Source organism: Lates calcarifer, linkage group LG4 (assembly GCF_001640805.2).
Source record: "Lates calcarifer isolate ASB-BC8 linkage group LG4, TLL_Latcal_v3, whole genome shotgun sequence".
Lineage (NCBI taxonomy): Eukaryota > Metazoa > Chordata > Actinopteri > Centropomidae > Lates > Lates calcarifer.
Window position 1 is genome coordinate 15,747,799 of NC_066836.1, and position 14,321 is coordinate 15,762,119.

A 14,321-nucleotide genomic window follows, 5' to 3' on the forward strand; every position below is an offset into this window, starting at 1 on the left:
GGACTACTCTGATACGTATCTCTGAATAGGCTTGTTGATCATTTTATCGATGATTCATTGATGATTAAGTCTAAATAAACAGCAGATCCATTCATATAAGTTGTGCTCAGTGTCAGTGATTTTAATGATTTTACACAATCATACAAAATATGCACACAACTTCCTGATAAAATATTATCTATGCGTGCCCACACTTAACAATATCTGAATTACTTCAATAAAGACATAAGAATTGAGTCACGTCTATGTGCTCTGTGCACAGCATGCACAGTGTTACGACAGCAGAGGGGCAAGAAAACCTCCCTCGGGTGCTGAGGCAGAGGAATGACGGAGAAAGCAATGTTCTCTGACACACACGCAGCGCCCTGACTCGCCCGAGCCACAGCCCTGTGTTTGTTCTTAAAGCTGCAGCTCCAGGTTAACCAAGGGGAATACAAATGCACACACTCACCTGAGGGTGTGGCACGTCAGGCTGAGTGGTAGGGTGTGTATTTATGACACAGTGGAAACACATAGCCCCAGGATACTCATTAACACACACATGCACAATCAGTTTCACAATCACACTGAACTCAAAATCCGAGGTCTTTCACAGCTGCAGCACATTATTCCACTGCACTTTCCCTGAGCACCATTGATTATGTAAACCTGTAAATATGTTGACAGCAGCTCATCTCAGAATGAATTTATGGCTGATTGTGATTCAGATCAGAGAAATGGACGAAACAGGCGTCAGCTGAAAAACCTATAATACCTCCAACAACTACACAGCGCAGGAGGAGGATTAATGAGCGCTGCTGACTGAGCTCTTCTCAAGTAACAGCAGGCCCTTTGGGTTTGAGTATGAATGGTGTACAGTAGCATGTCTTAAAGGAATAGTTCAACATTTTTGGAAAATGTGCCTATTCGGTGCCAAAACTTAAATGAGGAGATTGACACCACAATAGTGTCTGAGAGATAAGTTCACCGGCTGCTGGCTGTAGCTTCATGTTTGACGTACAGACACGAGGGCTCAGTGTTCTCATCTAACTCTCAGTGAGAAACTTTCCCAAAATTTTAAGGCAGAGTCGAGGAAACTATTATTCAATTCCTGAAGTGGCAACTGACAGAAAAATGTTGCTTCCTCATATCTGTAGCCAAAGTGATGATGACAAAACACAACAAGTTACACAACTGGAATCTACATAACAATTCTGTTTAGATAAGACAAATCAAACAAAGAGATTCCCTGGTCTAATGCATTCTTAACATGGTTTTAATGCTCTCTTTCCAAAGGAACATTGAGAATATACAAAATATATAGTATATAGTATACACAGGATGCTGTATGTATCATGTACTGTAAAACAAGGAGAAACCAGAGAGCTATCAGTTAGCAGTCAAGTGACATTGTGGGGACAAACGTCTAATTTACATTTCCCTATGTGGTATCTCTTATTCACATTATTGATCCTATGTCTTAGTAGAACTTATACTCTCATGGTTAAAACATAAAGAGAGACACACACACATATACACACACAATACAGGCTGTAACAGATCATCTACCCATCTTGATGAGTGTATTGATTACAGTCAGTAAGAGGTAATTGATGTCTTCTCTTGTCCAGCAGTGCTGTAACACCCCTGGGATAACTGCAAAGCCTTTTGTACATTTTTTGTATGTGTGTGTGTCCCAGCCCTGGCCAGAGGATGTAATATGAGATGGCGGTAAATGTGGGAGGGGTCCCAGTGTTAGTGGGCCCAGGTGTGCTTCAGAAAGCTGTTGGCTAACCCCAAATCCACTTTCTTCGCTCTGTGTTTTTTTCCTGACAGATTCAGGTCTGCAGTGGACGCTTGTTTCAGCTTATGAAGCAACAGTCATCTAATTGTCTTTCCCTGATTAGATAATGTGTCTGATTCCAGTGAAGTCAGATGTACTGTATTGTTTTATTATTTTCTCTCTCCTCCCAATGCACTTGAGTGATAAATCGCCTTCTACATTTCGTGTCTGGAGCCCTTAATTTAGCTTTTGGGCATCTGTCACATGCAGTAACAAAACACATTAAGTATCTGCAACACTGAAGTCGCATTAAAAACTCCCACCACAAACAACATCATTCTCTCTCTCAGACAACAGTAAAACTGTAAAATATATTTGGTGATAAATATTTCAAAGGCTGCAAAAACCAGACAATAACAGCAAAAATCCCTGGACTGGCTGAGAAAATATGAGCAGGGTAGTAAATATCAGTCTCCACCACTTTTTGAGGAAAAATAGTTAAGGCCAAATTGCCTCAATAAAGTGGGTCAGTGGCAAACAGTAAAAGACTTACTGTACTGTGTAGCTCCCACACGTTTAGAAGAAGCAGCTGGAAGACAAAATAAGGAGGTGCTGAACTACAAACTAGAGACAACTGTCAAGTCTGGGAGCAATACAACAGGAAAATTATAATCTTTATTATAATTTATTTTAATTACTGTTTCACAACTTTGCTGACACCAGGCATGCTGCAGTCCTCACGTAAAACTTTGATGCACAGATCTGGTAACGTGGCAAACAGCAAATGACAAAATAAACAGCATTTAGGCGACAGATAGCAGAATGTGTCCTTACCCCATGATAATCATATTATATCCTCAATGAGCCTGTTGTTAAATTATAATTTCTGGAAGTTTTCTGGAGTTAACTGTTTTTTGTTTGTTTGTTTGTTTGTTTTTGGTAATATCTGAATTTTTCATTCTAGACCAAACAATCTCAACAACTCTTGGATAAATTGTCACAATTTGGTCCAGACTTTAATGTTCTCTCCAGGATGAACTGTGATGACTTTGGTGATCCTTTAACTTCCCATCTAGTGCCATCATCAGGTCAAAAAAAATGAGTCTGTCCAGTGTTATGGGCCACTGACAAATACCTGAAAAACTAATGACATTCCCATTTTTCCATGCCCCAGTTGTGTCTTGTGTTTAATGCTAAATGTTGGCGTTTTCGCATTAGAGCTGTCACTGTGAGCATGTTAGGATGCTGATGGTAGCATTTAGTAGATTCTTAGTCTTATTAAATTACTGGGAAAAAAATACTGTCATTCACATTAAAAGATTAGGGGCTTTAAACATGCAAAAAGCAAGATTATCATACCGCATGTGTTTTAATCATTAAAATCTTTAAGTATATATAGTCAAAAAAGACAAAAATATTTTGTTATTTCATGAAACACTGGAGTGAATCTGATGCAAAATGTGTAAAATATTATTTAAATGACAGAAAAATGATGTGTAGTGTGATAAGGTAAAAGGTCACTACAATAAATCCACATCTTAACCTATTGACTTTGCTTCAGGGAATGCGCATGCACACATACATATGTACTGTACAGTATATATGATGTACATTCACCAGAGAATTCAAATTGTCCATAACTCAAAGCTGAGAGCTATACATTAATGGATGGATCTAACTGCCAGTTGTTCATTATTCAGGCGGACACACACACACACACAGACACACACACATAAACACTGAGCTGTTCTGAGCAGTTTTAATGGTACTTTAAGGATTCTGGTTGGGACCTTTGCACTTTTAAGGATTGTTTAGAAATTCCTCTACCATTCCACCATTGCTTTTGGCACCACAAAGAGAACTTCCTTCCCTCTGCTTTTGTCCACTGCGCTGTACTGCACACACACCCACACACATACACACACACACACACACACACCACTGTTGAGGGAAGGAATGTAGTCAAAGGAGGAAAGCTAAATATGATGCTTGTTTCATATATATCAGACCATATATGTTATCATATAGTATTGCATAGCTTATCAGTGACAGTGATATCAATATTGGCAATATTTGGGCACTGTCTCAGTGGTCTTTGTTTAGGTGAAACTTTCATGAAAAAGATCAGAGTAAATGAGAATTTGAATGGGGTAACTTTTCTGAAGAATAAAGAAACAAAACACTTTCTCCCTTCAAGCTTATCTGATTGCAACCAAATGTCTCTACACCTCCCAGTGAGGCTTCCACACACACACACACACACCATATGTGCAGCTAAAGGGGTATTGCTTTGAGCTGTAGAACCGGTTTTTCTGAGGTCCAAACACAGTAGGAGAGAGGGTATTATGCAGGGCAGTGAACTCCAGTGTGTGTGCGTGTGTGTGAGTTTGAATCTGAGAAGACAACAGAGGCAGACAGACACCATTTATCAGAGACCTTTAAGAGCTGCCTCGGGGCGATGCATACCATCTACACACACACACACACACACACACACACACACACAAAGTGCACCCATGCTTTTATTTTGGCAGTCTGCGTTGGTTGTTCAGACACAAGAATGGTGTCAAAGGAACAAAGACACACACAGAGGCCAAAGAGATACACCCAGGAATCAAGGGATGCGAAGATAGCCTTGGTTGCTTATCTGAGCTCTCACAGGATCAGATCTTTCCTCCAAAATATTTCCACAGCTTTAGAAAGACAAAAGGCATTCCTGGCAATGAAAGAGTCAGGAGGGTCAACGGAGAGGGTTTTCCACCTTGTAAGTGTCAATCAAGAGGGAACTCTCCCTGCACCAGTCTGGTGACTCGAGTTTACAAAAGTCCTTCTCTGGCACACAAACATGCATTCTTGCCAATTAACTGTAACTTGTGACACACATATACTCTATGTGGCCTAATTTGACATCTCTCATATTAATGTGCTTAGCCTTATAGGCTCATTAAGGGCCGATTCCAGTAATCAGTGTCATCTGTTCCAGGTAGTTCTTGGTATCATATTATCTGTTTGACAAAAGATGAATCAAGTCTCTCACTGGACCCAATTATACTCTCATGCAGCACGAGATCAAATTTATTTTCAGCCATGCTAGCAGCGTGGCTTGAGAGATGACAATAGCAATCGGTCAGTCCACTACTTTGGTTCAGATCAAAATATGTCAACAACCACTGAATATATTGCCATCAAATTTTGTACACACATTCACAGTGCCCAGAGGATAAATCCTTGTGATCATCCGGCTTTTCTTGTACCACAACCAGCAGGGAAAAGTTTTCCGTTATTCTGTGAAATATCTCAAGAACTATTGGATGGATTGGCTCAATTAAAAAAAATAAATAAATAAATAAAAAAAGACATTCATAGTTCCCCTAGAATGAACCTCAATAAATTTGGTGATCCCATGACTTTGCCTCCTGTGCCACAATGAAGTTCACATATGTGGATTTGTGTGAAGTATCTGTATAACTATTGGATGGGTTGCCATGAAATTTGGTACAGACATTTGCGCTCCCCTCAGAAATTAATTTTAAGAACATTGGTGATAACTTCCCCGTCCACATGATGTATAGATCTAAAAACCTCTCTGCTGTTTCCCTCATTTCCACTTTCATACAGTGCCATGATGGCGAACTGCCACTACTGTAGAGATGTCCATGACCAAGAGTGTTTACTCACTCAACATCAGCCTGTAGCTACATGTCCTGCTACAGTGAATGCTCACTTCTAAGTAACAAACTCAGCTGTTCTTTGTTTGGCCTTTGGGTGGGTTACTCAGTTGGACTCGGTACATGCCGTCTGTGCATGTGCGTGTGAGACAGCATCTGCCTCCACAAGTCTAAATATGAGACATCACTTTGTTAACGCCACAGTTCCACAGGTCACCAAGGAAACCAAGAATTCCTGTGGTGCTCCACAGTGAAGTCCCAGGTAAGTGTGATATATCACAGTCTCACTCTCACACACATGCAGTGATGTAGGTATGCACACCTGGAATGCATGATCGTGGGAGAAACATATTAATCTACTTATCCAGGAGTTAAAGACCAACAGAACAGATGCAAACACACACGTGGGCGGCTGTATCAGGAATGCATATCGCAGAAATCAACATCACATGTGACCGTATCATCATCATCATCAGCATGTCTACAGCGTGCATTGGTATGTGATGTTACGGAGGAGAAAACCCTCACGAGGATCATAGCAATGTACACTAATGGTCGAGCAGCATTCTCTATCACTTGCAAAGACCACTTAAGTTTTGAAGGACATTTAACAGTAATGTTGGTGGTATGCGTGATGAATTGGATAAACAAATCCAAAGGACAAGAAAGAAGGATATAAATGCAGATTAAAGGTACGTTAGCTCAGGGTTAGAGAATGGTGTTACCTGACACAGCAGATTTCTAACAGCACAGCTTGATACCCACTGTAGGGCCTGGTAATAGACCACCATCATTTAACATGAATTCTGGGCTTCCATAGGAATGTTCATTTTTATTGTGTATTATTTATTCATTAACTTAAAACTATTCACCATTAAATTATTTTGGAAATTATACTGAATGACTATTGTTGCCATGTTTTGAAATGGAGTCAGACTTGAAACACTGAATTCAAATTTTGGCCTTTAATGTAAAATAAGGCATGTGTACAACTAGTTATAGGAACACAATACACTATTTTTAAAGCACAATATATATTTTGAGCTCACCCAGATGTGTAATGCGCCAAATTTGGTGAGGATGATATAAATATTGTAGGAATAAAGGGTGAAAAAATAGTTTTTCAAAAAAGTCAGGAAAACTTTGGTGGGCAAAAAATACACATGAAGTATAAAGCCCTTTAAAAATGGCCACGAGACTACTATTTTTACCAAAAACACCACAAAAACCATGTCCACATATTTCACTGGAGTAGGTTTTGACTGAACACTAACTGAATACCGCAAAAGATCCTTTACATAAACAGGCAGGGATTCACAGGAAAAGTGCAGAGCGAGAGGAGAGAGCAGGAATGAGTCCCAACATGCAGGGAAAAGAATGAGAGGCAGGAGAGAGAATTCATGACCACAATCCAACACCTCACCCCGCCACACCCTGCTCCTCCCAGAATCCTACCCTCTCACCCACCGCTACTCCCCCTAACATCCACCCTCTGCTCCTCGCCTTCACTTACTCTCCTTGTTGCTGTCGGACCTCTGACATCGTTTTTCAAATTTTTTTATGACATGTCTGAAATCATATGAATCATGTGCTGTGGTGGGAGACCATTAAGAATTGTTTACATGACTCTTGTCTTGATTCACAGGAAGCTTACACTCCTTCACCCACACAAAACACACACACACACACACACACAGAGCCTACCCTAAAATCAAATGGAGAGGGCTGTAATGCCTCAGCAAATAACCTAAGCTACAATAAAGGAAGTGCACTTCAATTCTGTGTCTTTCTTTACCGTTTTAAATTCAGATTTATGCCCCTAAAGTAATAATCGCTGGATAAATGTACATTAAATCTTCATCATGTATACTGCGTCAAATAAAATTATAAAATGTGAATCATTTCCTGGCTTGTCATGATCAGACTCCAGATTAGCTGACCCACCTTTATTTGTCTAATCCTTCCTGACCCACCCACAAACTGGCATTGGCATGAGCACAGAAATGCACATACACACACACACACACACACACAGGCGCAGACACATGCACACCCTCAGAGTACATTGGCAGGAAGTGAAAACACACCCTCCAGCAGGCTGGAATCCAATATCTCCTCCTATGTTTTTTTCTGTGAAGCATCTTCACTTAGTTACAGTCGCATTAGAAAGTATCAACATAAAAACATCAAACCTACATTATCCACGCAGCATTAAATCTAGAGAAACTGTTTGATAACTTGATGAAGGTTGTAGGAGATGTGTTAAACCCATCTTCTATGTAAACAAACTTGTTATTTGCACTTTAATCATAGAGAGAAATGTGAGAAGCCTGGTAGAGAGGTTTGTGTGATTTGCTATGATTTCATGCACTCTCATAAGTTTTCTTTATTAAATCCACCTGCAGACAAAAGATGCGGACAGTGGATAGGAGTTGGAAAAACAGAACATAAGTATGTTTTTACACCTGGAATTTACAACCCTGAGCAGCACTGTTGGCCTCATGTTTGTGGAGTGTGGAGTTTTATCTTCAACATGTTAGTTGTTAAAGAGTGCACTGAACCAATTTATCGTACTAAGATGTCAGATTAGTTACCGGCACTTGGTTTAGATTAATCAAACAGCGCTGACTTTGACATCAAGAGACCAGTTTAAACATGTTGAGATTTACAGTTGTGTGTTCTCTCCTCACAGTGTTCAACCTCAAACCTATCAGAGGGAATGAACAGAAAAATACTAGCCTGACTACATCAGGCTTAAGGTTCAGTTTCATAAAGTATGTGCTGCCATCTAATGGCTATACTTGACTTAACAGTGTGCCATTTAACCAAGACATAGATTTCCATTAACCTCAAACTGTAAACTATAATCTAGTGTAGAGAGGGCTTTGAAACAGCATTTAAACTTTTTACAGGTAATGTAATTACATAGTATAATGAACAAATGACAAGTGAAATTTAGTGATTTTATTTAAAAATCAGAAATTTTTGTGTTTTCTTGGTGGCAAGTCTTTTCATCTCTTAGGCGGATGTGTCTGAACTCCATGTTTTTACCCTGCTGTTACTTTCATTTAACTATTACAGTAGACATGCACCTTATTTGTCACAGGTCACATTTAACTGTCATGAGCTCCGTTGAACTGTCCGTCATACAGGATTCTACAAATCCAAGTGCTGGCTTTAAAAACAGGCTAAACTAGTCAGGTGCTGACAAAAGATCAGACAGATGTGGGGATCTCTTAGACCAAAATTATTAACACCCAGACATGCAAAAATCTCAACTTCAGTGATGAAATGCACCTACAATCCCTTTATCTCTGTATATGCTTCAATAACCATTACAGTCCAAATGAATATACAGATACTGTAGGCCTATGTGTAATCCCTAATAAATAATAATTTAACACCTTAGAGAGGGCGAAGGAGGTGTTTTGAATATGTCCTGGCGAATCACCATTCAAGTTCTGGGGTCAGCAGTTAAGAGTCCTTCAGGTCACGGATCGCTCTCTTCTGGCAGTTTGGTAAGAATCTCCACTCCATCAGACGTGATGACCACCGTGTGTTCAAACTGAGCCGACCTGCGAGAATGTCCATTAAAAAACACACAATGTACATTTAATATTTTAAACATTTGATTTCTTTGGGGAAAAGTGTTTTGCCAACATGACAGCATGTCCACCACCTACCTTTTATCATCTGCAGACACTGCAGTCCACTTGTCCTTCAGGATTCTGAACTCTGGAGACCCCTCCATCAGTATAGGCTCTACAAATGAACACACACCATCAGCTCCACACTCACACACAGTGGTAGCTTTATGTGCACATAAAGTTATTATATAATGTTACCCACCTATTGTGAAAGCCATCCCTTCATCCATGACCATGTCATTGTCATTAGCTGAAAATAATGAGAAGATTGTGGACTGAAAAGGAGCATTTGGGTACTTAACTGAATTTCAGCTATTCATTTTATTGTTTCTTTAATTCTTTTTATTTTCCCAATTCAGTTTTCAATCGGCTCATAAAAGAAACAGGTCCTGTGAGTCTCTTCCAAAACTGTTCTGAGTCCCAATGCTATAAACATCCCAGAGTCGACGGGGGTTTACAGCACAATTACTATTACAGTATGTCATACACAGTATATCCAGATGATCCATACTTAACTATACTGAACCCACAGTATGTTTGACAAACACACATGATGCACACACAGACAGGTGCTGGGTCTCATGCAAGAACCATTCATACAAACAGAGCTGATCCTAAGTGTCATGAGTTATTTAAGAGAATCTGTGGCATTCACCAGTTTTCTTGTATTTCGAATTTCCTCTTAGGTACAAATTAAATTTATGACCTGTATTCATTACTTTTATTTTACTTTGGCACAGCGGTTCATACAGTTCAGAAGCTGCTGTAAAATTCTCTACGTCAAACAGCAACCTGTGAGTTTTAAGGCAGGTTGCTGCCCAGTGTCACGATGTTGCACCCAACAATTATAACCCCATCTTCTGTAAGTTATAATACTCTCTTGTGTAATATCTCTGTGACCGCCATCAGTCATGGACCTCTTTGCTTTAGAAAGACATTTTCAGCGTTTCACTTTACATCAAACCATTCCCTGTTTCCTGTTCTCTGCTTATGTCTGATTACACACCACTGACAGCTGTACTACTAATATTCTTATTATTATTATTTATTTTCTGTTTCTACTACTACTACTGACATTGCTAAATTTGTTACCTTTTTGTCTGCTGACTTCTGACAGCAGAACTTGAAGCTCCACAGCGTGAAAGCTTTTCTTTTTCCTTAGTGCAATTTTAGGAGCATTGATTATTAATTCTAATGGACATGCACCTCCTCGAGAACAGGTGGCACTCATCAGGCTGAGGCGAGCAATTTTCACAAGCTTGTGAAAAGAAGTGATTAAGGATAAGAATACGAAAATGTTCTTGCATGAGGCCCATTGTCTAAAGCTCTCACACAGGAGTTTGCCTCATCATCTGAGCACAGACACAAACTTACCATGATGCCAGATCTCAGGATAGCAATGAAAGTGGGAGCCTATTCCATGTCCAATGAAATAAGGACACACTTGAAAGCCATTGGCCTGGGCTATTTCACTGCCAGCAGTACAAAACATATGAGTTGTCAAACAGAAAAAAGATGAACATGATCATATGGTAGCTATGTTTTTGATTTCACTTTGTGTATATGTTGCGCGTGTGTGTGTGTGTACCTAATAGTGTTTCCTATAACACAGAGCTGTTCGCCGGGCTTGCAGGCAGCGATGGCCTCGTCTCTGCAACGCCTGGCGGTCTCCACCAATCGCTGCCCAGCTTCATCCACCTGGCCAATCAAGAAGGTTTCTGATGTGTCACCATGGTAACCATCCAAATACACCTATCAGAGAATAGGTAGAAGTCAGTGACGGGACCAGTGTTACTCTGGCTGATTGTGTGTTTGTGTGTATGTGTGGCATCAACTTACAGTGACATCAATATTGATGATATCTCCATCTTGAAGTTGGCGACTGCAGAACACAGCCATATAAAAAGGCGAGTGGTATATACAGAGAATCCCTGACATTTGTAGTAATTTACATTAATTTAACAATTTACAATTCATCAAGATATTTTTTACAGTAATGAACTGTAATACACAGTAATGTTGTGAGTGAATGTCTTGTCCACCTACCTGTCAGGTATGCCATGACAGACCACATTGTTCACAGATGTACAGACCGACTTGGGGAAACCTCCGTATCTGAGAGGGGATGGGTAGGCGTTGTGTTTGATTGTCTCCTGGTGCACAATGAAGTCTATTTCATCTGTTGTCATCCCAACCTGGAAGCCCAAGGTCATAACTGTTGTATTATTGTTGTTGTTCATGACGTAGAGACACAAACAATACCTGTGACGATTATGTGTTTACCTTCAGACTGCCTGCAGCTAGTAGCAATACGTGTCTGGCTAACTGACATGCTCTGGCAAGGCCTTCGATCTGCTCTTGGTCTTTGACCTCTATGTAGTCTGGCCACTCAGGGACCAGTCCAGTGCCTACATAGTCAGGCCGCACAATATGCTACAGTCAGGGAAGATAGAAAAGACAGAACAATTATTTCAAGATAGAAACCAAACTACATTGGAAAATGATGAAATTCAAAGACTGACAGGACTTTCTGTACAGCAGTTTTGAATTATAGTGTGCATCCCTCACCTGAGAGCAACAGTAACAAATGGAAGAATTTAGTCAGTCAACACTCTATAAAGTTGTCCTTCAACAAATGCATTATTTTAATGGGAGATATCATCATAATTTGCTATGTTGGTTATCTTCACTTTGCTGGAAAGTATTAATAATTTGAGGTTCTCTGAAAATACTAATCTAGCCTGAAAGCAAATGTAAGTAATTTCAGATCTTAATCATACTCTATTGCATCCTCTACATCTTCTGAATCATTACTGAGGCTGTTATTGGAGACATTTATGAAAGTCTGACAAATCTGACACAGAAGTCAGCATGGACCTATTCAACGGAGAAAAATTTAAAGGTTAAAAAGGTTCATAATGAGTAACTTGGGCAGGGCTCTATTGTGAAAATGCTCCACAATTAAAGACACAAATAATTTCAATTAAATAAGGGTCACTCTTGAATAAAACTGCAATGTTCTGACCTATCCAATCAGAATGCCGCTTAGGACAGTGACACTGTGGGAACATGAGGTCCTGTACCTTGGGTACTGCATAGGCAGGCCTAACAGTAGCTGGACGAACTACATTGTGAGAACTTTTCCACTTCCTCCAGAAGAAGTGCCGATGCTGCTGACACAGGAGGGCTGTGGGGGGACCACAACCTCTTCGACAACAAACTCTCCGCAGGAAACCACCCAGTCCTGGAGGAAAGGACAGCAGCACAATGAAGAGGAGATCACACTCTCTGACAAAACTTTTCTGCTGAGTCAATTGTCCATGTTTTTTTTTTTTTTGTTGTTGTTGTTGTTCTTAATACTGTGAATTGTGTGAGCTACCACTGATTTTTACAACTGCTTGAGCATACACTAAAGCCCAAACTGCCACCAAGAAGACCACAGTTTGGATGAGAGGGTTAGCTTTCAGTCACTAGCAGTATCTTTGTGGTCACCATATGATTATTATGGGGTTATGGTAAAGACTGAATTTTGCCTTTGTGTGGAGCTGTTGTGCTATCTACCTGTAGTGGCTTAGCTGTATATTCAAGTAGCCAACCATAGCTGATGAGCTTCTCCTCATCAATCTATTTGCCTCAGCAGTGGCAAAAAAAAGTGCCACCAGCATTTCTACTCAAAGACTTCTACATGTCAGTGGTTGGGCAAAAGTAGAGACCAAGGCTGGATTAGCAGCTGGGAAAACGATTCAGTAATTTGATTAATTGCAAATTTTGGCTTGGCCAGTGTTTTGTATAACAGCACAGGACTGCTGGATGGTGTCTGGGTGGATTATGGGTTCACGGTCACAGTTCATGGGTTTGCAGTCATATGCAACATCCACTCAGCAGGCACTTTATTAGGTACACCTGCACAGTCTAATGCAATCCAACTGTTCTGCCACTAAGTCTGCTTTCATTGTGCTTATAATGTTGTTGTTGAAGTATAGCCTATGTTTCAGTATTGAGGTCAAACTTAGTGTTGTACCGGACCTCCCTCGTTTATGTTAACAGGGACACCTCTCGGTATGAGTTAGCTACACTTAGCAAGCTAACGTTAGTTGGCAAAAAATACCAGCCCTGCTTACACGTTTAATGTATTTGTTAAGAGTCATTTGCTTTTACTTCATGCGGGGACTTCATGGTCCGAGCAGCCGCTAATGCTGGCTGTCTACTAGAGTACGGAAAAGGTTTTAGTTCAGGACGTACCTGATCTTGCTGCAAGTCCTGCAGAACAGTGCGCCGCCATGGATTGTTATTGGTGGTCACGTGGTGCGGGAGTTGCGTGATGCGTGACTCCTCGCGACAGTAGGATTCAGTGTGAGTAAACGTGTAATTTCCTTTTTTGACAATATTTTCATTTATTACCAGTCTTCTTAATACATGTTTATGATTTTTTAACAGTGCTGTACCGCTGTGTCATTTCTGTTATGTTGGGTTGTTTTGTTATTATTGTATTGTCCTTGAGGAAGTACTCAGATTTTTCAAAAGTAGTAGAAAGAAGAAGTAGAAATACTGTACAGCTACAATAATCCTTAAACAAAAGTCCTTCAGTCAATATTTTACTTCGGTGAAATTACAGAAGTATTACCAGGAAAATGTAGGTAAATATTTCAGAGCTTTAAATTTTATAGATTATATTGTGGAATATTACTATTAATGCCTCCATTGATCCCCTGTTTGGAATTTGTGGTAATTGGTTTCAACATCAGTAATTCAAGAGTATAGTCTACACCAGAAGTGTAAAATTCAAAATTACAAGAAGTTGTTCCATGTTTTGTTTTGTCTTTCATTCAACTAAATAGTGTGGCTAATCCATGGTGCTTGTGTGCTCCTGTTATAGAATGATCCCATTTTGGTCTGACTCTTGATATAGTTGACACTTGGCAATGATCAACTTTAATAGTAACACATTCAGGAAGGAGGAGAGAAAACCCAGCACAGCTGTGCTGTTTCCATCCAAAGTAAACTGCATGAATACAGAGGATTATACACGATTTCTGTTCATGAATCAGATAATGAAAATGAGACAAATAAAGCTTTAACAATTTTGGAGAGTCCCAAAATATTTTTCACACTGTAGTCCAACCCATCTCTAAGCCTGGGATAGTTTTGTCTTTGAATGGACATACTTAAACAACCATATCTGAAGTTAAATAGCACTGTAGAGCCATGAAAAAACAACATTTAGTCAGACTTGTACAGGTTGCT

At 39.9% G+C, this 14,321-nt stretch overlaps 1 protein-coding gene across 1 annotated transcript; it reads right to left on the bottom strand.

Annotated features, from left to right (window-relative positions):
• Positions 1–8,379: 8,379 nt before the first annotated feature.
• Positions 8,380–13,426, bottom strand: metap1d (methionyl aminopeptidase type 1D (mitochondrial)). Its single transcript, XM_018677007.1, has 10 exons — positions 13,320–13,426; positions 12,161–12,321; positions 11,361–11,510; positions 11,124–11,272; positions 10,917–10,959; positions 10,666–10,829; positions 10,452–10,549; positions 9,280–9,327; positions 9,114–9,192; positions 8,380–9,005 (listed from the first exon to the last, which is right to left on the bottom strand). Exons 1-10 carry the CDS (start codon positions 13,357–13,359, stop codon positions 8,921–8,923), a joined length of 1,017 nt encoding a protein of 338 aa, XP_018532523.1. The 5' UTR covers positions 13,360–13,426; the 3' UTR covers positions 8,380–8,920.
• Between the last annotated feature and the right edge of the window lie 895 nt (positions 13,427–14,321).

Excerpts from the sequence above, each read along its gene's own strand:
- metap1d (XM_018677007.1), bottom strand. The coding sequence starts at position 13,359 with ATGGCGGCGCACTGTTCTGCAGGACTTGCAGCAAGATCAG. Across the intron at positions 11,273-11,360 it reads TAGCTGCAGGCAGTCTGAAG|GTTGGGATGACAACAGATGA; the intron begins GTAAACACATAA and ends TTGGGCTTCCAG. Across the intron at positions 10,960-11,123 it reads TGTCATGGCATACCTGACAG|TCGCCAACTTCAAGATGGAG; the intron begins GTAGGTGGACAA and ends TGTGTTCTGCAG.